We start from the raw sequence: 23419 nt of genomic DNA, 5'->3' as shown, positions 1-23419 counted from the left end.
GAAGGACTAGTTGCCACTTCAGCCCAGGCCAGCAAACCCAGAAAAACCATAAAAACATCAAATAAGTGTCAACCGATAATATCGTAGTTACTATGTGATATGAAATAAACTAACAGGATATAAGCATAGCTGTTCCACAAATGTGTAATTAAAAAAAAAAATCTTTTCAGTGATATCTCTAAACCATCATCGAGACATGCTTCAATAAATGGTTACAGTTAATGGTGAATATATCCAAAAGGAATAACCTTTCATTTCATTTCCTCCAGTCCGCTACACCTACCATGGGAAATACAGACTTCTGGAAAACGCTCCGATATTTAAATCTACTGTACCCTTCTCAAGGCTTACGGAGCATTCTCCTTATATCTGATGGGCACCTCCAGAATGAGAGTCTGACTTTGCAGCTTGTGAAAAGAAATGTGCGGCACACCAGGCTGTTCTCCTGTGGTATCGGGTAAGTGAAGGAGATCTAGTCACACAGTGAACACTGGGGGGGGGGGGAGGGGGGGGGAGCGCCTATGGGTAGGTTTTCTTTGTTGGCCTGCACATGGTTTTTAGAAGTTTTGAAGTTGATAACAGTATATGGAAGCAGTTTAGCATAGAGTTGCAGAGCTCTGGGCAAGTTGTTTAACCTCTTGTCTGTAAAATGAAGATGATAATGAAAATGTCATAGGTTTAATAGGTTTGCTCTGAGGATTAAATGAGCTCATATATAAAAAGTACTTAAGGCCCAGCCCTGCACTGGGGTGAGGGAAATGTGGTGTAAGGAAGACCCACACCCCAGCACCACTAGGAAAAAAAAAGTACTTAACATTTGGCAAGCACCAAATCAATGTTAGTTTTGGGGGTTTTTTTGTTTGTTTTTTTGTTTTGTTTTGTTGCATAAAAATCCAAATTTCCAACCTATCCTGAAAAGCCTGAAGCCAGGCATACCCCCTCCCCTGGCAGTTCCTGACCATGGCTGAGGGCCACTGCTTTGGGTAAGGCCCCACCCAGGCTCCTTGCTCCTTCACACCTTTCTGGTGGCTGGGCACATTTGCATTTTCAAACCCTGTGATGAACATAGGATCTTTCTCTTGGGAGGCTAGGCCCCCATGATTGTTGGAATGAACCCCTTCCCCAATTATAGTTAGCTTTTTTGGATTGGACTGAAGCATATGGTGTAAACATAAGGAAAACATCAAACAGAAGGGGCCAGACTGGTGTTTGCACAGAGCATGCATGCACCATCTCCCTGGGCTCTCCCCCACATAGTCACCATCCTGGCAAGTGATAACCAGGCGTCCCTATTCTGAGGCAGTGCGTGGAGCAGGGCAGCCCCTCAACATGGGGGTAGGGGCAGAGGTGGGAGTAGTGGCTATTGGTGTTCCCTGGGGCCACTGTTCTGTCCTGGGCTAGGGGTCCTCCTCAGGCCTCAGCTATGAGCTACAGGAGCTGGCACCCTCCACACCCCTTGAGGGCCCTCCCTGTTGTACCCAAGCCAGACCTGCCTGCACAAAGGGCTCTTTCCCTCTCTCTGCCCCTCCTCAGTCACAGCTCCTAGGCCTCTCCTCTAATCTGAGGCCTAAGAGAACACCACAGACCAACCAGGAAATTTATCCAGCCCACAGTGGACTCCGCCAGGAATTGCTCCTAAATGGGCTTTACCTGATTAACTTGTGGACATGTGGTGACTGGCTCTACCCTGCTGCAGGGACGTGTCCCCCTCCCTGCCTGAGTCAGTGCCCTGTTCTGTCTTCCTGGTTACGGCAACATCCCTCTGCTCCCCTGACCACATATCAGAGACTTTGCCAGGGTTACGGCTCAGACTTCAGTGCAGAAAATACTAGGCCCTGTTGATTCCTTCTTTGCTGAGAGCCTGTCATGAGACAGACACTCCTTGGTGCTGGACCACAGTGCTTTATATAGGGAGACAAGCAGCAAGCAATCCAATAAGCTGAGAGGAGAAATGGGTTTTCCTAAGTGCCAGGAAGGAAATGAGAGGGGTGCTGTGATTGGGGGTGAGTGGGCATGAACCTCATTTGGGAGATGACTTTGTGCTTTGACGTGACCCAGCCTGAGGGAGCTGGAATTTTTACTGATTTTCCGTCAGGTTTTAGGATCTTTCTAAATGTTTCTGCCTGACTTTATACATGCTCATTTGTATTCATAAACTCTAGCAATATGTGAGTTCTCCAGGAGTCGAGACTGTCATTCCTGCCTGTTGTCACAAACTGTCCTCTGAGCTCCACACAGCGGGAGCAAAAAAAGATTCCGAGCAGCTTTAGGAGCCGATGAAATCGATAAAATGCAAATAAACTCCAGTTTAGGGGGATTATCTAATTGGTGTTGTAACGACCACCAATTAATTTTGAAGACTAAAGACAAATCCAATCTTTAATCAATAGGCTAAGAAATATTTTAGAAATAACTTTCTTAAGTTCTTTTCCTGAAAAATAATTGTGTCTTTAACTATTTCAGGAGGAACCTAAGAAAGGCTTTCTTAATAGTTTTAGAATTACTATTGAGAAAAATTTAATAGGACATTGTCATTGAAGTAAAGCTTATCTTTGCTGGAAGGAGATGTCTTTATCCCTTTTGCTGTCTAGATGGGCACCATGTTTCAAGATGTAGACTTTATTAACTCTGCCAGTTCTTGGCCCTTCGAATCAAATTTGGGTAACTGACACTCATTGAAAGTAGGTTGATATTTTTGTCAGTATTCTGATGACTTTTTGGAGGTTTTTTGGAATCATCTACTCCCTCCTTTGGTAAACCAAGAGTCAAGAATTTCTGCTCTTTTTTTTTTCTATTGTGAAAAAGAAATAAATTCTCTGGTATATGACAGCTTAAATTACTCAAACCTTCAGATGTTTCATACTGTCCAGGCTGACTTTTATCTCTTTAACCTCAACTACAGAGAGTAATTCTTCTGCATGTAATGTCTCTTCTATTGAGTTTCGAGCTATGTCAACACTGTTAACTACATGACATTCAAAACTGTTTCTAAAATTTCTTGAAAATTAAAACATGTAAAATGTGATCAGTTCTACAGCAAATCGCCATATCTTAAGGACTCTGTCCCAGTACGGTGCTGGAGTATTTGAGTATTTTAACTCAAAATCCAAACACAGTTGGAAAAAACAGGTACGTTTTTCAAACATTTCTAGTTTATGCTTACATGTGGAAATACTATCTTCTTGCAAATCTAGTGACAGTAACTTCTGTGTTTTCATTAGTGGAAAGGGGACCTAGGAAAAGGACAAAGATACCAAAGGCATAGTTACTTAGTTACTGTCTGTCTTGCACCTAGCAATTCTCCTTAATTGGGTCATTCTCCTAACTAATAGTTTGATTTCTTCTTTATAAAGTGTCATAGAGGGATTTTTTTATTTTTTTTATTTTTTATAATAATTTTTATTATTTTAGTCACCATACCTATTTAGTCACCATACCTAGTTTTTGATGTAAAGTTCCATGATTCATTACTTGCATGTAACACCCAGTGCACCATGCAATATGTGCCCTCCTTACTACCCATCACCGGCCTATCCCATTCTCCCACCCCCCTCCCCTCTGAAGCCCTCAGTTTGTTTCCCAGAGTCCATAGTCTCTCATGGTTCATTCCCCTTTCTGTTTACCCCCCCTTTCTTCTTCCCTGTCTTCTCCTACCGATCTTCCTACTACTTATGTTCCATAAATGAGTGAAACCATAAGATAATTGACTTTCTCTGCTTGACTTATTTCGCTTAGCATTATCTCCTCCAGTCCTGTCCATGTTGCTGCAAATGTTGTGAAATCGTTCTTTTTGATGGCTGAGTAATATTCCATTGTATATATCATGAAGGGATTTTTAAAAGTGAAGTATTATACATGTTTTGCTAGAGTTAATATGCTATTGTGGCAAAATATACATAAAATTTACCTTTTAACCATTCCTAAGTGGCATTCAGTGGCATTAAGCTACATTAGGGGTGCTTGGGTGGCTCAGTCAGTTGGGTGTCTGCCTTTGGTTCAGGTCACCCCACATTGGGCTCCCTGCTCAGCGGGGAGTCTGCTTCTCCCTCTCCCTCTGCCCCTACCTCCCACTCATGCTCTCTGTCTCACTCTCTCTCACTGTCTCAAATAAATGAATAAAATCTTAAAAAATAATAATAAACGTACATTCACAGTGTTGTGCAGCCATCACCACCATCCATCTCCAGAACTTTGCATCATCCCAAACAGAAACTCTACTCATTAAACAACTACTCCCCATTCCACCCTCCTCCCAGTCCCTGGCAACCACCATTCTACTTTCAGTCTTTATGAATTTGACTACTTTAGATACTTCATGAAAGCAGAATCATACAATATGTGTCCTTCCATACCTGTCTTGTTTCATTTGGTATAATGTTTTCAAGGTCTATCCATGTTGTGGCATGTGTCAGAATTTTCTTCTTTTTTAAAGGCTGAATAATATTTCATTGTGTTCACATACCACATTTTGTTTATCCATTCATTTGTTGATAGATATTTGGGTTGTTTCTACCTTTTAGTGGTTGTGAATTTTGCTGCTGTGAGTATTGACATATAAGCATGTGTTCAGGTCTGATTTCAGTTATTTTAGGGATATAACAGAAGTGGAATTTCTGGATCATTTGGTAATTGTGTTTAGTTTTTTTAGAATCTGTTATACTGTTGTCCACAGTAGCTTCACCATTTTACATTCCCATGAGCAATGCACTAGGGTTCCAATTTTTCTACGTAATTAATAGCATTTGTCATTTTCCGGTTTTGGTTTTATTTTTTATTTTTTTATAAAGATTTTATTTATTTATTTGACAGAGAGAGACAGAGTGAGAGAGGGAACACAAGCAAGGGGATTGGGAGAGGGAGAAGCAGGCTTCCCACCAAGCAGGGAGCCTGATGTGGGGCTCGATCCCAGGACGCTGGGATCATGACCTGAGCCGAAGGCAGACACTTAACGGCTGAGCCACTCAGTGCTCCGGGTTTTGGTTTTATAATAACCATCCTGGGGAGGATCGGAGAAAAGATGGCGGAGGAGTAGGGGACCCCTTTTTCAGCTGGTCCCCTGAGTCGAAGTGGATATCTACAAGACCATCCTGAACACCCACGGAATCAGCCTGAGACGCAGGAAGATACATCTGGATCTCTACAAATGAACATCTCCAGCGCTGAGTATTGAGGTACAAAGTGGGGAGCTGTGAATCCGCACACAGATATTGGAAGATAAACGGAAGGGGGAGGGAGCCGCCGTCTCTGGCACTGGAAAGCAGTAGCCACCTGCACTGGGGAGCGGGCCAGACTCACGGACCGACACCTGCGAGAAAGCAGTCTGAGACCGTGAGCCTGGGAACACGCGTGCGACCAGACTGAAAACTGGAGCTCTGGAGTGCTCACTGGAACCAGACTAAAACTGGGAGCTCGGGAGTGTGCATGCGTCCAAACTGAAAAACGGAACTCCAGAGCACACAATCGAACTAGACTGAAAACTGGAGCTCCAGAGCGCTCACTGGAACCGGACTGATACTGGGAGCTTGGGAGCGCACGCACGACCAGACTGAAAACCGCTGCTCCGGAGTGCACGCAAACCACACTGAAACAGGGAGCTCGGGAGCACACGGGGAAACCGGTGGTGGCTAGCGGTGTTAGAGCACAAAGGACAGAGACGTGCAGGCCCTGGAAGCGAGGGCTGGGAGAGCGGCTATGCGGCGCACAACCCGGGATGCTGCAGGGGTTTTGGCATAACTGACAGAAACAGAGTTAAAGTGGCTAAGAGAGCTCAGTGGAGAGCAGACTGTGATCTCTCTGTTCTGAGACAGAGGCTAGGATATGGCCACTGCTGCTCTGACTCTCAGAAGAGTCACAGAAAACCGCCAGGGAAAGCCGCCAGAGAACAAAAGCCCAGAAATACCAGCTCACAGTGTGCCCATCCCCATCCCCCCTCGCAGGGGACAGGGCGACTCTACCCAAACAGGGTTGCCTGAGTATCAGCGTGGCAGGCCCCTCCCCCAGAAGACAGGCTGAAAAATCAAGCCCACATCCCTAAGGTCCCTATAAAACAAGTGCACACTGCCTGGGTCCTGGTCAATAATTTGGGCTCTGGGCATCCCCGCAACCTCTCCTCATCGGAATGATGAGGAGGAGAAATGCTCAGGAAAGAAAGGACACAGAGACTGTGGCCTCTGCCACAGAAATGATGGATATGCATACAACCAAATTGTCAGAAATGGAGTTCAGAGTAACAATGGTCAAAATGATGTGTAGGCTTGAAGAAAATATTAACAAGAATATAGAATCTCTAAGGGTGGAAATGAGAGCGAATCTGGCAGAAATTAAAAATACTATGAATCAATTGCTGTCTAAACTAGACGCTCTGGCGGCCAGGGTGAGTGAGGCAGAAGAACGGACTAGTGAATTGGAGGATGGGATGGTAGAAGACAAAGTTAAAACAGAAACTTTGCTCAAAAAAATCCAATCTCAAGAATGTAGGTTACAGGAGATTACTGACTCAATGAAATGTTCCAATGTCATAATCATCGGCATCTCCGAGGGGGTGGAGAAAGAGAGAGGTCTAGAAGAGATATTTGAACATTGTAGCTGAAACTTTCCTAATCTGGCAAAGGAAACAAGCATTCGTGTCCAAGAGGCAGAGAGGACGCCTCCCAAGGTCAATCACAGCAAACTTACACCACATCACGTCATAGTGCATTTCGCACATATTAGATCCAAGGATACAGTATTGAAAGCAGCCAGGGCGAAGAGATTCCTTACGTACAGAGGTAAAAATATCAGAATAACGTCAGACCTGTCTACACAGACCTGGCAACGTAGGAAGGGTTGGCAGGGTATTTTCAAAGCTCTATCCGAGAAGAACATGCAGCCAAGGATCCTTTATCCAACAAGGCTGTCGTTCAGAATTGATGGAGAGATAAGGGGCTTCCACGATCAGCAGAAACTGACTGAATTTGTAACCATGAAACCAGCCCTACAGGACATATTAAGGGGGGTTCTATAAAAGTAAAAAGGCCCCAAGAGTGATACAGAACAGAAATTTACAATCTATTGAAACAAAGACATCACAGGCAACATGACATCATTAAAACCATATCTCTCAGTAATCACTCTCAATGTGAATGGCCTAAATGCTCCCATAAAATGCCACAGAGTTGCAGCTTGGATAATAAGGCATGATCCATCCATTTGCTGTCTACAAGAGACTCATCTTAAACCTAAGGATACATCCAGACTGAAAATGAAGGGATGGAAAACCATTTTTCATGCCAGTGGACCTCAAAAGAAAGCTGGGGTAGCAATTCACATATCAGCCAGATTAGATTTTAAACTAAAGACTATAGTTAGAGATACAGAAGGGCACTATATTATTCTTAAAGGATGTATCCAACAAGTGGATATGACTGTTATAAATATCTATGTCCCCAAGAGGGGAGCAGCTAGATACAGAATCCAACTCTTAACCAGAATAAAGAGACATATAGATAATAATACATTAATAGTAGGGGACCTCAACACTCCACTATCAGCAACAGACAGATCACCTAAGCAGAAAATCAACAAAGAAACAAGAGCTTTGAATGACATACTAGACCAGATGGACCTCATAGATATGTACAGAACACTACACCCCAGAACAACAGAATACTCTTTCTTTTCGAATGCACATGGAACGTTCTCCAGAATAGACCATATACTGGGTCACAAAACAGGTCTCAACCAATACCAAAAGACTGAGATTATTCCCTGCATATTCTCAGACCACAGTGCTTTTGAAATTGAAACTCAGTCACAAGGAAAAATTTGGAAGAAACTCAAACACTTGGAAACTAAGAACCATCCTGCTCAAGAATGATTGAATAAACCAGGAAATTAAAAATCAATTTAAACAATTTATGGAGACCAACAAGAATGAAAACACAACAGTCCAAAACCTATGGGACACTGCAAAGGCAGTCATAAGGGGAAAATACATAGCCATCCAAGCCTCACTCAAAAGAATAGAAAAATCTAAAATGCAGTTTTTATATTCTCACCTCAAGAAGCTGGAGCTGGAACAGAAGAACAGGTCTAACCCATGCACGAGAGGCAGTTGATCAAAATTAGAGCAGAGATCAATGAATTAGAAACCAGGAGCACAGTAGAGCAGATCAACAGAACTAGAAGCTCGTTCTTTGAAAGAATAAATAAGATCGATAAGCCACTAGCCAGACTTATTCAAAAGAATAGAGAAAGGACTCAAATTAATAAAATTATGAATGAAAGGGGAGAGATCACAACCAACACCAATGAAACAGGAAGGATCATTAGAAACTTTTATCAACAGCTTTATGCCAATAAATTAAACAACCTGGAGGAAATAGATGCCTTCCTGGAAACCTATAAACTACCAAGACTGAAACAGGAAGAAATTGATTTTTTAAACAGACCGATTAATTATGAAGAGATTGAAGCAGTGATCGAAAGCCTCCCAAAAAACAAGAGTCCAGGGCCTGACGGATTCCCCAAGGAATTCTACCAAACATTCAAAGAAGAAATAATACCTATTCTCCTGAAGCTGTTTCCAAAAATAGAAACAGAAGGAAAACTACCAAACTCATTAAATGAGGCCAGTATTACCTTGATCCCCAAACCAGGCAAAGACCCCATCAAAAAGGAGAATTACAGACCGATATCCCTGTTGAATATGGACGCCAAAATTGTCAACAAGATCCTAGCTAATAGGCTCCAACAGTAAATTAAAAGGATTATCCATTCTGACCAAGTGGGATTCATCCCTGGGATGCAAGGGTGGTTCAACATTTGCAAGTCGATCAGTGTGATAAATCATATCAACAAGAAAAGAGTCAAGAACCATATGATCCTCTCAATGGATGCAGAGAAAGCATTTGACAAAATACAGCATCCTTTCCTGATTAAAACCCTTCACAGTGTAGGGATAGAGGGTACATTCCTCAATCTCATAAAAACCATCTATGAAAAGCCTACAGCAAATATCATTCTCAATGGGGAAAAGCTGAACACCTTTTCCTTAAGATCAAGGATGCCCACTCTCACCACTATTATACAACATAGTACTAGAAGTCCTTGCAACAGCAATCAGACAACAGAAAGGTATAAAATGTATCCAAATCAGTAAAGAAGAAGTCAAACTGTCTCTCTTCGCAGATGACGTGATACTCTATATGGAAAACCCAAAAGACTCCACCCCCAAACTACTAGAACTTAGAGAGCAATTCAGTAATGTGGTGGGATACAAAATCAATGCTCAGAAATCAGTTGCATTTCTATACACGAATAATGCGACTGAAGAAAGAGAAATTAGGGAATCCATCCCATTTACAATAGCACCAAAAATCATACGATATCTTGGAATTAACTTAACCAGAGACGTAAAGGATCTATATTCTAGAAACTACAGATCGCTCTTGAAAGACATTGAAGAAAACACAAAAAGATGGAAAAATATTCCATGCTCACGGATCAGAAGAATAAACATAGTGAAAATGTCTATGCTACCCAGAGCCATCTACACTTTCAATGCCATCCCGATCAAAATACAAATGACATTTTTCAAAGAACTGGAACAAGCAGCCCTTAAATTTGTGTGGAACCAGAAAAGGCCCTGAATCGCCAAGAAATTGTTGAAAAGGAAAAACAAAGCTGGGGGCATCACGTTGCCAGATTTCAAGCTATACTACAAAGCTGTGATCACCAAGACAGCATGGTACTGGCACAAAAACAGACACATAGACCAATGGAACAGAATAGAGAACCCAGAAATGGAACCTCGGCTCTTTGGGCAACTAATGTTTGACAAAGCAGGAAAAAACATCCAGTGGAGAAAAAGACAGTCTCTTCAATAAATGGTGCTGGGAAAACTGGACAGCTACATGCAAAAGAATGAAACGTGACCACTGTTTCACACCATACACAAAGATAAACTCCATGTGGATGAAAGACCTTGATGTGAGACAGGAATCCATCAAAGTCCTAGAGGAGAACATAGGCTGCAACCTCTACAGCATTGGCCACAGCAACTTCTTTCATGACACATCTCCAAAGGCAAGAGAAACAAAAGAAAAAATGAACTTGTGGGGCTTCATCAAGATAAAAAGCTTCTTCACCACCAAGGAAACAGTCAAAAAAACTAAGAGGCAGCCCATGGAATGGAAGAAGATATTTGCAAATGACACTACAGATAAAAGATTAGTATCCAAGATCTACAAAGAACTTCTCAAACTCAATACACGGGAAACAAATAATCAAATCAATAAGTGGGCAGAAGATATGAACAGACACTTTTCCAATGAAGACATACAAATGGCTAACAGACACATGAAAAAATGTTCAACATCATTAGCAATCAGGGAAATTCAAATCAAAACCACATCAAGATACCACCTTACACCAGTTAGAATGGCAAAAATCGACAAGGCAGGAAACAACAGATGTTGGAGAGGATGTGGAGAAAGGGGAACCCTCTTACACTGTTGGTGGGATGCAAGTTGGTACAGCCACTTTGGAAAAGTGTGGAGGTCCCTTAAAAAGTTAAAAATTGAGCTACCCTATGACCTAGCCATTGCACTACTGGGTATTTACCCCAAAGATACAGACGTAGTGAAGAGAAGGGCCATATGCACCCCAATGTTCATAGCAGCATTGTCTGCAATAGCTAAATTGTGGAAGGAGCCAAGATGCCCTTCAACAGATGACTGGATTAAGAAGATGTGGTCCATATATACAATGGAATATTACTCAGCCATCAAAAAGAATGATTTCACAACATTTGCAACAACATGGACGGGACTGGAGGAGATAATGCTAAGTGAAATAAGTCAGGCAGAGAAAGACAATTATCTAATGGTTTCACTCATTTATGGAACATAGGAAATAGGAAGATTGGTAGGAGAAGAAAGGGAAGAATGAAGAGGGGATAAACAGAAGGGGGAATGAAACATGAGAGAATGTGGACTCTGGGAAACAAACTGACGGCTTCAAACGGGAGGGGGTTGGGGATTGGGTTAGGCCAGTGATGGGTATTAAGGAGGGTACATATTGCATGGTGCACTGGGTGTTATACGCAAGTAATGAATCATGGAACATTACATCAAATACTAGGGGTGTACTGTATGGTGACTAACATAACATAATAAAAAATTATTATAAAAAAAATACCTACCAAAAACAAAACAAAAAAACCATCCTAGGGTGTGAAGTTGTAACCTTCATTGGGCTTCTGATTTGCATTTCTCTAATGACTAGTAATGTTGAATATCTTTTCATGTGTTCTTTGGCCATTTGTATATCTTCTTTGAATAAATGTCTATTCAAGTCCTTTGTAGGATTAATTTTTATAAATAGAATCTACTCCCTGCCAGAGTTTTATATTAGTAATTAACTAATGGAATATTTTGGGGATGTCTTACATATTTAAATTATATGCCAATGCTATTATTAAGAATTCTATTTAAAATCTTTTTGAAAAGGTATCCTGAGCAAGAAGGAGAGAAACAAAAACAAAAGCAAAGAGCTACAAATCCCAAAAGATAGAATATAAAATTATTTTAAGTTTTAAGTAACTATTTTCTGGATGTAACATTGAAAAAGAAATAATTCTTCTCTTATAAATAGATAGAAGACCAAATTACTAGGTTACATTCTCCAAGTTGCCACTCTGTCTCCATCAAATGGCAGCAACTAAGTACAGATGCACCAGAACCTCTGCAGGCTCCAGCCCAGGTGCAGTCTTTGTTCCACAATGAGCGACTCCTTGTCTATGGACTTATTCCTCATTGTACACAGGTAAGGAATCGCACAAGTTGTTTTACTATGGGAAGAGTAATGTCTGTTGCCAACAATTTTCTTTTTCTTTTCTTTCTCTTTTCTTCCCTCTCCCCCTTCAAATCAAAATATGCTGGCAAATTTTCTCCTTCTAGAGACCTAATAGGTAGTTAACTAGGGATACTGGGCAGCCTTTTTATTTCCATTAATAGAAAAGAGAAAATCACAGTGAAACTAACTAAGAAACTATGGAGTGAAAAAGCTAATAAGGAATTCCACCCCCCCCCCATTTCAGGCAACTCTATGTGCATTGATTCAAGAGAAAGAATTTTCTACAGTAGTATCAACTACTGAACTTCAGAAGACAACTGGAACTGTAAGATTCAAAACTTTAACTATGAAGTCACTCTTTAAAGTTGTAGTATTTTTATATTTTCATATCTAATGCTCCATGTACTTCCTTTATTGTTCTTGTTTTTGTTTTGACACTTCAGTACACAATATAATATGGAGGATTGTTATCTGTACGAATGAGGACACTTTCATTCAGTTTCGGATGCAGCACTTCTTCTGGGGTTCCTGAGTTTAGGGGTATCCATATGGGCATCAGTGGATATGACTAACTGCAATTAAATTTGGTATTTTTTACGTGAACATTTTCTAGGGAGGTTCTCAAAGTTGTTTGTGACATGATAAAAATTAAGTGCCACAGATCAACCTATGTTTTTTTGAAATACTAAGTATAACAGTACTGGACTAAGAGTAAACATATATTGAAAATGTCTTGGTTTTTTCTACTTTTGGATTAAAAGCAACTGAATTATCACCAGAAAGTTTGTAGTATTTGCATTAGTACTTAATCTATTAGAGTCAGACTGGAAAATCCCTAACCTATCTCTACTATATATATGTAGCTTGCTATTCATAGGAGTATTTGCATGGCCAGATAAACGGTTTCCCAGACATTGCAGATTTCTTTAAAATAAAATATGACTTACTTTTTGGCCCTGAATCAATAATTACAACTTATTATTTGCCAGTGATATATGTATAGAACTTAAGGGAATCTCCATATTGTTCTAAAAATTGAATCTAAGGGGGGGAATTAATAAGTAAAAGGATTTTACCTGGGAAAAGGTCATTTTCCATAAAATCGCAGTTTTTATAGTTGTACTTCCTCTGTGAATTGTGGCCTTATTGATAACAAAATTACAAGAGTTGGAGTTATCATTGTAAGCAGACATTGCTATTAAAATCAGTTGTGTTTCTTAGTCATTGGAGAGGACGGGGGCAGTCCTTCACCTTGCACTTCCCAGGGCACCTTTGCCGCCCCTGCTCTTCAGAGTGGAGGTCACATTCACAGTTAGGCATCACAACACTAAGCTGTCTCTTCCTACAGTAGAAGAACAGTTTAAAAATTTTGAAATAGGGGCACCTGGGTGGCTCAGTCGTTAAGCGTCTGCCTTCAGCTCAGGTCATGATCCCAGCGTTCTGGGATCGAGCCCCGCATCGGGCTCCCTGCTCAGCTGGAAGCCTGCTTCTCCCTCTCCCACTCCCTCTGCTTGTGTTCCTTCTCTCACTGCCTCTCTCTCTCTCTCAAATAAATAAATAAAATATTTTTAAAACAATTTTTTTGAAATGAATTGGCAAAACACTCTTTTATAGAAAAGGCAAAACTGTAGGCATAGAAAACAGATGAGTGTGTGTCAGGGGCTGGAGGTGACAGCAAGGGGCATGAGGAGTGCCCTTTTGAAAGTGAAGGAACTGTTATTTTGTCTTTATTTCAGTGGTGGTCACACAACTGTATACATTTGTTACAACTCATCGAGCTGTACACTTAAAAGGGTGAATTTTATTGTATGTACTATTATACTTTATTTTTAAAGTGGTTTTCTAAGACTTTAATTAGAAGCCATTTGAATCTTTTTTCCCCTTTGCTGCTTAAACACAGATGATCCACAAGCTGACAGCACGAGCTCTGATCCGAGATTATGAAGATGGCATTCTCCACGAAAATGAAACAAATCATGAGGTTTGCTTTTTTCATTGTTCTTCATCCTTCTTAAATTGATTTATCCATGGAAATGTAAAGTGAGGTTAGCTGGATGGAGAAACATGTGGTATGGGGGCATTCATCATTGTACCTGTATTTTCTGCACCTGGGGTGCAAGGTGCTCAGTAAATGTTTGTTGAATGAATTAATGAAAGAACAGATGTCATTTGTTTCCTAAGAATTTTATGATCATTTTACTCATCAGGAAGAGTCCAGAGGAGGGCTCAAAGAACGTTCGCTGAGTGCGTCATAAATATCACCCCAGATCTCATACACTGTAGGCGTTGGTATTCTTGGTATTCTCATCTTAGTGATGAAGCAGCCCAGGTGCAGGACAGGTGGGTGACCAGCCTAAAGACACACAGTGGAGCCAAAGCCCACCCTGCTCCTTTTTCACTGACCTGATGAGGCCTCTGGCAGGGGGTCCCATTCAGCCAGCCCACCTGATGGCCTGGTCCCTCTGTAGCTGTGAATTTACATGAGCTTAGGAGCAGTGGTGCTTAGTGCCATCCCAGAAAGAAGGAACGAGAGTGCCTCCCCTGGCTGTTAATGCAGTCACAGCAGGTGATAGATGGCCTTGTGTTTTCACTGTACTCCTTTGCTGCCCTTGGATTAACAGCCTTGTGTTCTGTTTTACTTAAGGACCTTTTTTTTTTTTTAGATTTTATTTATTTATTTGAGAGAGAGAGTGAGAGAGAGAGATCACAAGTAGGGGGAAGGGTAGGGGAGAAGCAGACTCCCCACTGAGCAGGGAGCCCAATGTGAGACTCAATCCGAGGACCCTGGGACCATAACCTGAGCCAAAGCCAAGAGACTTAACCAACTGAGCCACCCTACTTAAGGCCTTTTAATCTCTGGGGGCAACTGACGAGCCCTGCCACCAGATGGTTTTGAACAGGTCATTGCACATCACCACACTTTGGATTCCCCATCTTTTAAATGGGAGGCACGGACTGTCTATACAATTATGCAGAAACTCACCACACTTGAGAGTGAGAGTTCTTTGTAGCCATAAAGAACTATATGAATATTTTTTTCTATGACTTAGCCAGTCACTTGATCCTATTTTTCAGAGAATGTTTTCACCTACTGTAGACATTTAGACAGGGCTATTGACTCAATTTAATTTGAAATACTAATTATAAAATGGTTTATTTTATAGAAAAACACATTTGTTGATTATTTAATACTTGTTTTATTGGTCCTATGTAGCTAAACAGTGAAAAATAAAATATGACGTGACTTCGTTTGTTTGATTCTATTTTAGATGAAGAAGCAAATCTTAAAATCTCTGATTATTAAACTCAGTAAAGAAAACTCTCTCATAACACAATTTACAAGCTTTGTGGCAGTTGAGAAAAGGGTATGTATTGTTAATTCATGGTTATTTAATTTGTATTTACATATTAAGAAAATTACTCTTGCTCTGACTGTTACCAACAATATCCACATTCATGGCTTGTGAAGAGCAGGGAGGGGAGAGGCAGGGAGGACCATCAAACCAGGGCCTCACATTCATGAAGGGCTCATTGTAATCTCTCTAAATGTTATATTTTTAATGTTATAAATTATTACTTAGTTATATGTGTATTTCGGAGACACACTATAATTTTATTATGTTTTGGCATTTCTCATCTTTTATTAATTAATGCAAAACCCTCAAAAAAATAGAAAGGGCTTGAGCTTCCCTTACCCTGTGAGAGGCCCTTTCTCTTTCATAAGTTTAAGAGGAAAACCCACAGAAGGCACTTACCACAGCTCCCACACCCAGCTCAATAAAGAGGAAAGCCACTCAACTGAGCATACTTGTCTTTTTAGACTCTTTCTCCATCCCTTGTGGCCCAGGACAAACAATCTAATCTGACACCCATGCATATTTCAAACCAAGGATTCACCAGGCTTTAGAATGTATAGTAATCATTTAATTTGATAATGTCTGTTTTGTTTCTACCTAATTGTGATTCAATATAGGATGGTAAGGAGCCACCTTCTCCTAATATTCCAAATATTTTGGAACTTATTGCCGAAGAAGATGTAGATTTTCTGCCATACATCAGCTGGCAGGAGGAGCAACCAGATACCAGTGTGGCACAGGTAAATGTTAATTACCAAATAAATTAATACTGTGTTTTCGTATGATTGTGAGGAGAACCTTTGCTTAAAATAGCACCCTTATTGCTTGTATATGCAGAAATTATTGTCTCCCTCAAAATGGAAAATATTTGCACATTTATAAAAAAGCTATTACATGACTGAGAAAGGCGCCTTACTTAAATGTAGCTGTAAAGTACCGAAGGGAAACAACTCTGATTTGGCTTCATTCATAGACAAACTGTCATAAAAGAAACTAAAGTCACTTACTCTAAGTAATTAATAGGTTCATCACAAAAGTAATGATAAAAGTCCTATCTGATAATCTAAATTCACCACTAATAATTCTTAAAATTTATAGTGCTTTATACTGTGGCCTTTGTAGCCAGAAATAGAATTAAAAATGTGACTCCCATAGAAATTGGAAGGCATATTCAAAACCAAAGGAACAAAACAGTGCTAATAAGACCCTTAGGTATCTGGGTTAGCAGAATAAAATTGCCAAAATTTAGGAATTTAGAATCTAAGGAAAAAATTTGAGAAGAATTTGGGGAAAATACAATATATGCAAAATTCATTTTCTTTGATCCATTTTGAAGTTATTGTGTCAATTAAGAATATAAAAACACGGGGGCGCCTGGGTGGCACAGCGGTTAAAGCGTCTGCCTTCGGCTCAGGGCATGATCCTGGCGTTGTGGGATCGAGCCCCACATCAGGCTCCTCCACTATGAGCCTGTTTCTTCCTCTCCCACTCCCCCTGCTTGTGTTCCCTCTCTCGCTGGCTGTCTCTATATCTGTCAAATAAATAAATAAAATCTTTAAAAAAAAAAACAAAACACGTTAGATATCATTTGCTTACTTAATCATGATCTGAGATGGTAAATAGCAATGCAGCAACAACAAAACAAAACCATAAATGTTTTCTCAAATCCTTCATACAGAATTTTTGTTTTGTTTTATCTTACAGTTGTCTTTAAAGAAAGGAGAGAGGAATAATAACTTCTGAAAATCCTGTTTCCACCCTTTTTCTGAGTTCACTTCTCTGGTCACATAGGTCCTACCAGAGAGAAGAGAAATCGTAGCCACCACAGAACCAGATAGGCAGTGGCAGGGCTGGGGAAATGACTGTGTCCCAACTAGCAGATAAAGAGGTAGGCAGCCTTTGGTGCACCTCCCCTGTTGTTGCAAGCCCCTCCTCCTTTGGCTGAAGCAAATTCCAGGGGACTTAAAGAGCTGCACCTTTATGCCCCCTTTACTCCCCCTGCTTATTTTTTGCTCTTCCCCTTTTGGGAGTCAGACATTGAAGACTAGGACATTCAAAAACAACTGCTATATGGAGATAATTAAAAAGTAACTGCCCATACCCAAGGAAAGGCTCGGAAAAGACTTAAGAAGACATTAAGTTTATACTTCAGGCTGATACTCAGCACAGAGGCAGCCTACAACAATTAAGTAAGAAAAAAGAATAATAAAAATACAACAAACACTGGGGAAGGGAGAGAATCTCATATCCAAATTTACCTCATTTATTAGATTCAAATATTCAGTGTTCAAGGGGAAAAAATCACAAGACATATAAAGAAACAGGAAAGTATGGACCAAACAAAGAAAAAAATGAAACAACGGGAACTATCCCTGAAAAAGACAAAATGGCAGATATATTAGACAAAGACTTTAAAACAGTGATCTTAAGGTGCTCAGAGAACTAAAGGAAGATGTGGAGAAAGTCAAGAAAATGATGAATGAAGGAAATATCAATAAAGAGACAGAAGACTTAAAAAGAAACCAAAAAGAAATTCTGGAGCTAAGAAGTACAATACCTGAAATGAAAAATTCACTAGAGGGATTCAAAGGCAGAAGGGATTTGCGCAGGCAGAAGAAAGAAGCAGTGAAATTGAAGATAGGGCAGTGGAAGACTTAATATTATTTAAGTGTCAGTATTACTCAAAGCAATCTATAGATTCAATGCAATCTCTATCAAAAGCTCAGCAATGTTGTTGCAGAAATAGAAAAATCCACCCTGGAATTCGTATAGAATCTGAAGGTACTCCAAATAGCCAAAACAATCTTGAAAAAGAACAAAACTGGAGGACTCACACTTACTGAATTCAAAATTTATTCCAATGGTACAATAATCAAAGCAGTGTGATCCTGGTGTAAAGACAGACTTGTATAGACCAATGGCATAGAATAGAAAGCCCAGAAATAAACCCTTGCATATGTGGTCAAGTGATTTTTTTAAAAAAGATTTTATTTATTTATTTGACAGAGAGAGAGAGAGAATGCGAGCACAAGCAGGCAGAGTAGCAGGCAGAGGGAGAGAAAGAAGCAGGCTCCCTGCTGAGCAAGGAGCCCAATGTGGGGCTCAATCCCAGGACCCTGGGATCATTACCTGAGCCGAAGGCAGTGGCTTAACCAACTGAGCCACCCAGGCGCCCCTGGTCAAGTGATTTTTGACAAAGGTACCAAGACCATTCACTGGGGAAACCACAGAGATCCACGTGCAAAAGAATGACGTTGGACTCTTACCTAATATATATACAGAAATTAACTCAAAATGGATCTATGACCTATATATAAGGCCTAAAACAATAAAACTCCTAGAAGAAACATAGGACAAATCTTCACCCATTGGATTTAACAATGATCTCTGAGGACATGATACCAAAGGCACAAGCAACAAAAGAAAAAAAATAGAGAAATTAGATTTTGTGAAAATTAAAAAACATTTTGTACTTCAAAAGACACTATGCACAGAATAAAAAGATAACCCACAGAATGGCAGAAAATATTTGAAAGTGATATACCTGATAAGAGATTAATATCCAGAATATATAGAACTCCTAAAACTCAACAACAACAAAACAAACAACCCAATTCAAAAATAGGGCAGAGGCACCTGGGTGGCTCAGTCAGTTGGGCGTCTGACTCTTGGTTTTGGCTCAGGTCACGATCTCATGGATTGTGAAATCAAACCCTACGTCAGGCTCCACGTTCAGCAGGGAGGCTGCTTGAAGATTCTTTCCCTCTGCCCCTCCCCCTCTCTCTTTGCCTCTCTCAAATGAATAAATAAATCTTTAAAAACATTTTTTAAAATAGGGAAAAGGACTTGAATAGACATTTCTACAAAGAAGATATATGAATGGTCAGTAAGCACATGAAAAGATGCTCAATAGCAATACAGGCCTTCCTCAAGAAGCAAGAAAAGTCTCAAATACACAGTCTAACCTTACACCTAAGGGAGCTGGGAAAAGAACAGAAAACAAAGCCTAACTCCAACTGGAGAAGGGAAATGATAAAGATAGAACAGAAATAAATGGTATAGAAAATTTAAAAACCCAGATCAATGAAACCAGGAGCTGGTTCTTTGAGAGAATTAAAAACATTGATAAACCCTAGCCAGACTTATCAGAAAGAAAAGAGAAAGGACCCAAATAAATAAAATAATGAATGAAAAAGGACAGATCACAACCAACACCACAGAAATACAGACAATTGTAAGAGAATATTATGAGCAATTATATGCCAAAAAATCAGGCAATCTGGAAGAAATGGATAAATTCCCAGAAACATATAAACTACAAAATCTGAAACAGGAAGAAATAGAAAATCTGAACAGACTCAAAACTGGCAAAGAAATTGAATCAGTAATCAAAAATCACCCAAAAAACAAGGGTCCAGGGCCAGATGGCTTCCCAGGGGAATTCTACCAAACATTTATTTTTTTTAAGTATTTTATTTATTTATTTGAGAGAGATAGAAAGAGGGAGAGAGGGACATAGTACCAGAAGTCCTAGCCTCAGCAATCAGACAACAAAAAGAAACAGGCATCCCAATCAGCAAGGAAGAAATCAGACTTTCACTTTTCACAGACAACATGATACTCTATGTAGAAAACCCGAAAGACTCTACCAAAAAATTGCTAGAACTCATACAGGAATTCAGCAAAGCTGCAGGATATAAAGTCAACACACAGAAGTCTGTTGCATTTCTATACACTAATAATGAAGTAGCAGAAAGAGAAATCAAGGAATCAATTCCATTTACAATTACACCAAAAACCATAAGACACCTGGGAATAAACCTAACCAAAGAGGTAAAAGATCTGTACTCCAGAAACTATAGAACACTAATGAAACAAATTGAGGAAGACACAAAGACATGGAAAAAAAAACGTTCCACACTCATGGATTGAAACAAATATTGTTAAAATGTCTATACTACCCAAAGCAATCTACATATTCAAGGCAGTCCCTATGAAACTACCACCAATGGAGGTGGATGGGGGGATGGAGTAACTGGGTGATGGGCCTTAAGGAGGGCCCTTGATATAATGAGCACTGGGTGTTGTATGAAACTGATGAATCACTAAATTATATCTGAAACTGATAGTACACTATATGTTAATTAAATTGAATTAAAAAAAGAAAACTACCGGGGCGCCTGGGTGGCACAGCAGTTAAGCGTCTGCCTTCGGCTCAGGGCGTGATCCCGGCGTTCTGGGATCGAGCCCCACATCAGGCTCCTCCGCTATGAGCCTGCTTCTTCCTCTCCCACTCCCCCTGCTTGTGTTCCCTCTCTCGCTGGCTGTCTCTATCTCTGTCAAATAAATAAATAAAATCTTTAAAAAAAAAAAAAGAAAACTACCACCAGCATTTTTCACAGAACTGGAACAAACAATCCTAAAATTTGTATGGAACCAGAAAAGACCCCAAATAACTGAAGTAATGTTGAAAAAGAAAACCAAAGCTGGGGGCATCACAATACCGGAGTTCAAGCTGTATTACAAAGCTTTAATCATCAAGAGAGCATGGTACTGGCACAAAAACAGACACATAGATCAATGAAACAGAATAGAGAGCCCAGAAGTGGACCCTCAACTCTATGGTCAACTAACCTTTGACAAAGCAGGAAAGAATATCCAATAGAAAAAACCAGTCTCTTCAACAAATGGTGTTGGGAAAACTGGACAGCCATATGCAGAAGAATGAAACTGGACCATATCTTACACCATACACAAAAATAGACTCAACGTGGATGAAAGACCTAAATGTGAGGCAGGAATCCATCAGAATCCTAGAGAAGAGCACAGACAGCAACCTCTTTGACCTTGGGTGCAGAAGCGTCTAACTAGAGACGTCTCCAGAGGCAAAGGAAACAAAGCAAAAATGAACTATTGGGACTTCATCACAATAAAAAGCTTCTGCACAGCAAAGGAAATAATCAATAAAACCAAAAGACAACCAATAGAATGGGAGAATATATTTGCAAATGTCATCTCAGATAAAGGGCTAGTATCCAAAATCTATAAAGAACTTCTCAAACTCAACACCCAAGGAACAAATAATCCAATCAACAAATGGGCAGAAGACATGAGCAGACATTTCTCCAAAGAAAACATACGAATAGCCAACAGACACATGGAAAAGTACTCCACGTCACTCAGCATCAGGGAAATACAAATCAAAACCACAATGAGATACCAACTCACACCTGTCAGAATGGCTAAAATTAGCAAGTCAGGAAACAACAGATGTTGGCAAGGATGCAGAGAAAGGGGAACCCTATTACATTGGTGGTGGGAATGCAAACTGGTGCAGCCACTCTGGAAAATAGTATGAAGATTCCTTAAAAAGTTAAAAATAGAACTACCCTATGACCCAGCAACTGCACCATTAGGTATTTGCCCAAAGGATACAAACAGTGATTCAAAGGGGGCACTTGCACCCCAATGTTTATAGCAGCAATGTCCTTAATAGCCAAACTATGGAAAGAGCCCAGATATCCATCAAGAGATGAATGGATCAAGAAGATGTGGTGTGTACACACACACACACACACACACACACACACACACACACACACACACACACTGGAATATTACTCAGCCATCAAAAAGAATGCTGTCTTGCCATTTGCATTGATGTGGATAGAAATAGGGGGTATTATGCTAAGTGAAATAAGTCAGAGAAGGACAAATACCGTATGATTTTACTCATATGTGGAATTTAAGAAACAAAACAGATAAACATAGGGTATGGGGTGGAAAAAAATAAGATAAAAATAAAGGGAGGCAAGCCGTAAGAGATGCTGAACTCTAGGAAACAAACTGAGCGTTGCTGGAGGGGAGGTGGGTGGGAGGAAGGGATAATTGGGTGATGGGCATTAAGGAGAGCACTTGGGAATTATATGCAAATGATGAATCACTAAATTCTATCCCTGAAACTAATAATACAATATATGTTAACTAAATTGAATTTAAATAAAAATTTTTTAAAAAATTCTGCATCAAATTTAGATGTAAGCCTTACCAACAGTTACAGAAACATTTAGCACTATGACACCTGTTATTTTTTTAGCTATTTTAATAGTCTTCTATTTTCAATCTTGATAATTAGGCTTCTAAAATTGCAATTGAACCAGCTTTAAACCATTATTATACCATTATTTTTTTATTATCGGAATGAAATTATTGAATATTGCATTAATGTTTATAATATAATTAAACAGTTGTACTTAAAAAAAATGTCTGGTCTTACCACTTCTGTTCAACATTGCATAGAAGACTGTAGCTGCTACCGAAAGCAAAAAAATAAATAAATTATATATATATAAAGCATACATATTGGAAAGGAAGAAGTAGAGCTTTCTTTACTCATAAGCAACCTAATTGTCTCTGTAGAAAATCTTAAAGATTCAATAGAAAGACTAGTAGAACTAATAAGTGGATTTGACAAGGTTATAGGATGCAAGGTCAATATAACAAACCAACTGGATTTCTGTATACTGGCAACAATCAAAAATTGGAATTTAAAAAACAATACCACTTATAATATCATAGATTCCAAATTGTATATGTAAATGTTAAGGGTCCTAGTTAGCCAAAACAACTTTGAAAAAGAAGAAAAGGTTGGAGGCCTTACACTGTCTGATCAAGACTTATTATAAGGCTACAGTAATTAGGAGAGTGTGATATTAGTGTAAAATAGACATCTGCACCATGGGAACACCGCTGAAACATAAAACAGTTGGAACAGAGTAGAGAGTCTAGAAATATATCCACATATATAGGGTCAATTGATTTTCTACAAAGGTGTCAAGGCAATTCAATGGCGAAAGGATGATCTTTTCAACAAATGGTTCTGGAACAATTGGATGGCCATATACCAAACAAATAAACAAAAATTAACCTCTATCCTTAGCTCACAGCATGTACAAAGATTGATTGGAATATAGACTTGAATGTAACAAATGAAGCTAGAATTTCTGGAAGAAAACAAAGGAGAAAAGGTTAATGAATTTGGGTTGGACAGAGGTTTCTTAAATTTAAAAAAACTATAAAAAAGTGGTGAATTGTACTTCATTAATATCAAAAACTTTTGCTCTTCAGAAGACATTAAGCAAATGAATGGGCCAACCACATTTGTGAGAAAATATTTGTAAAACATATCTGACAAAGCCAGCTAAAATATATAAAGCAATCTTACAATT

At 39.6% G+C, this 23419-nt stretch overlaps 1 protein-coding gene and 1 long non-coding RNA gene across 3 annotated transcripts in view; one reads left to right on the top strand and one right to left on the bottom strand.

Moving 5' to 3' along the window:
- Nucleotides 1-23419, bottom strand: part of LOC123791998 (uncharacterized) — an 89298-nt gene that overhangs the window by 24145 nt on the left and 41734 nt on the right. The window lies entirely within an intron of this gene.
- The window catches only part of PARP4 (poly(ADP-ribose) polymerase family member 4), a 131766-nt gene that overhangs the window by 69678 nt on the left and 38669 nt on the right, over nt 1-23419 (top strand). For both annotated transcript variants that reach the window (XM_045797150.2, XM_087865246.1), the window contains exons 24-30: nt 270-457; nt 3030-3129; nt 11635-11805; nt 12080-12160; nt 13736-13816; nt 15105-15200; nt 15809-15931. In XM_045797150.2, the coding sequence (XP_045653106.2) occupies nt 270-457; nt 3030-3129; nt 11635-11805; nt 12080-12160; nt 13736-13816; nt 15105-15200; nt 15809-15931 (840 nt within the window). The remainder of the gene's footprint in view (nt 1-269; nt 458-3029; nt 3130-11634; nt 11806-12079; nt 12161-13735; nt 13817-15104; nt 15201-15808; nt 15932-23419) is intronic.

This window comes from Ursus americanus, chromosome 10 (assembly GCF_024610735.1).
Source record: "Ursus americanus isolate L20-20 chromosome 10, mUrsAme1.1.p, whole genome shotgun sequence".
In the NCBI taxonomy this organism is placed as follows: domain Eukaryota; kingdom Metazoa; phylum Chordata; class Mammalia; order Carnivora; family Ursidae; genus Ursus; species Ursus americanus.
Note: the sequence above shows the minus strand (reverse complement) of the source record. Positions and strands in the feature narration are given on the sequence as shown.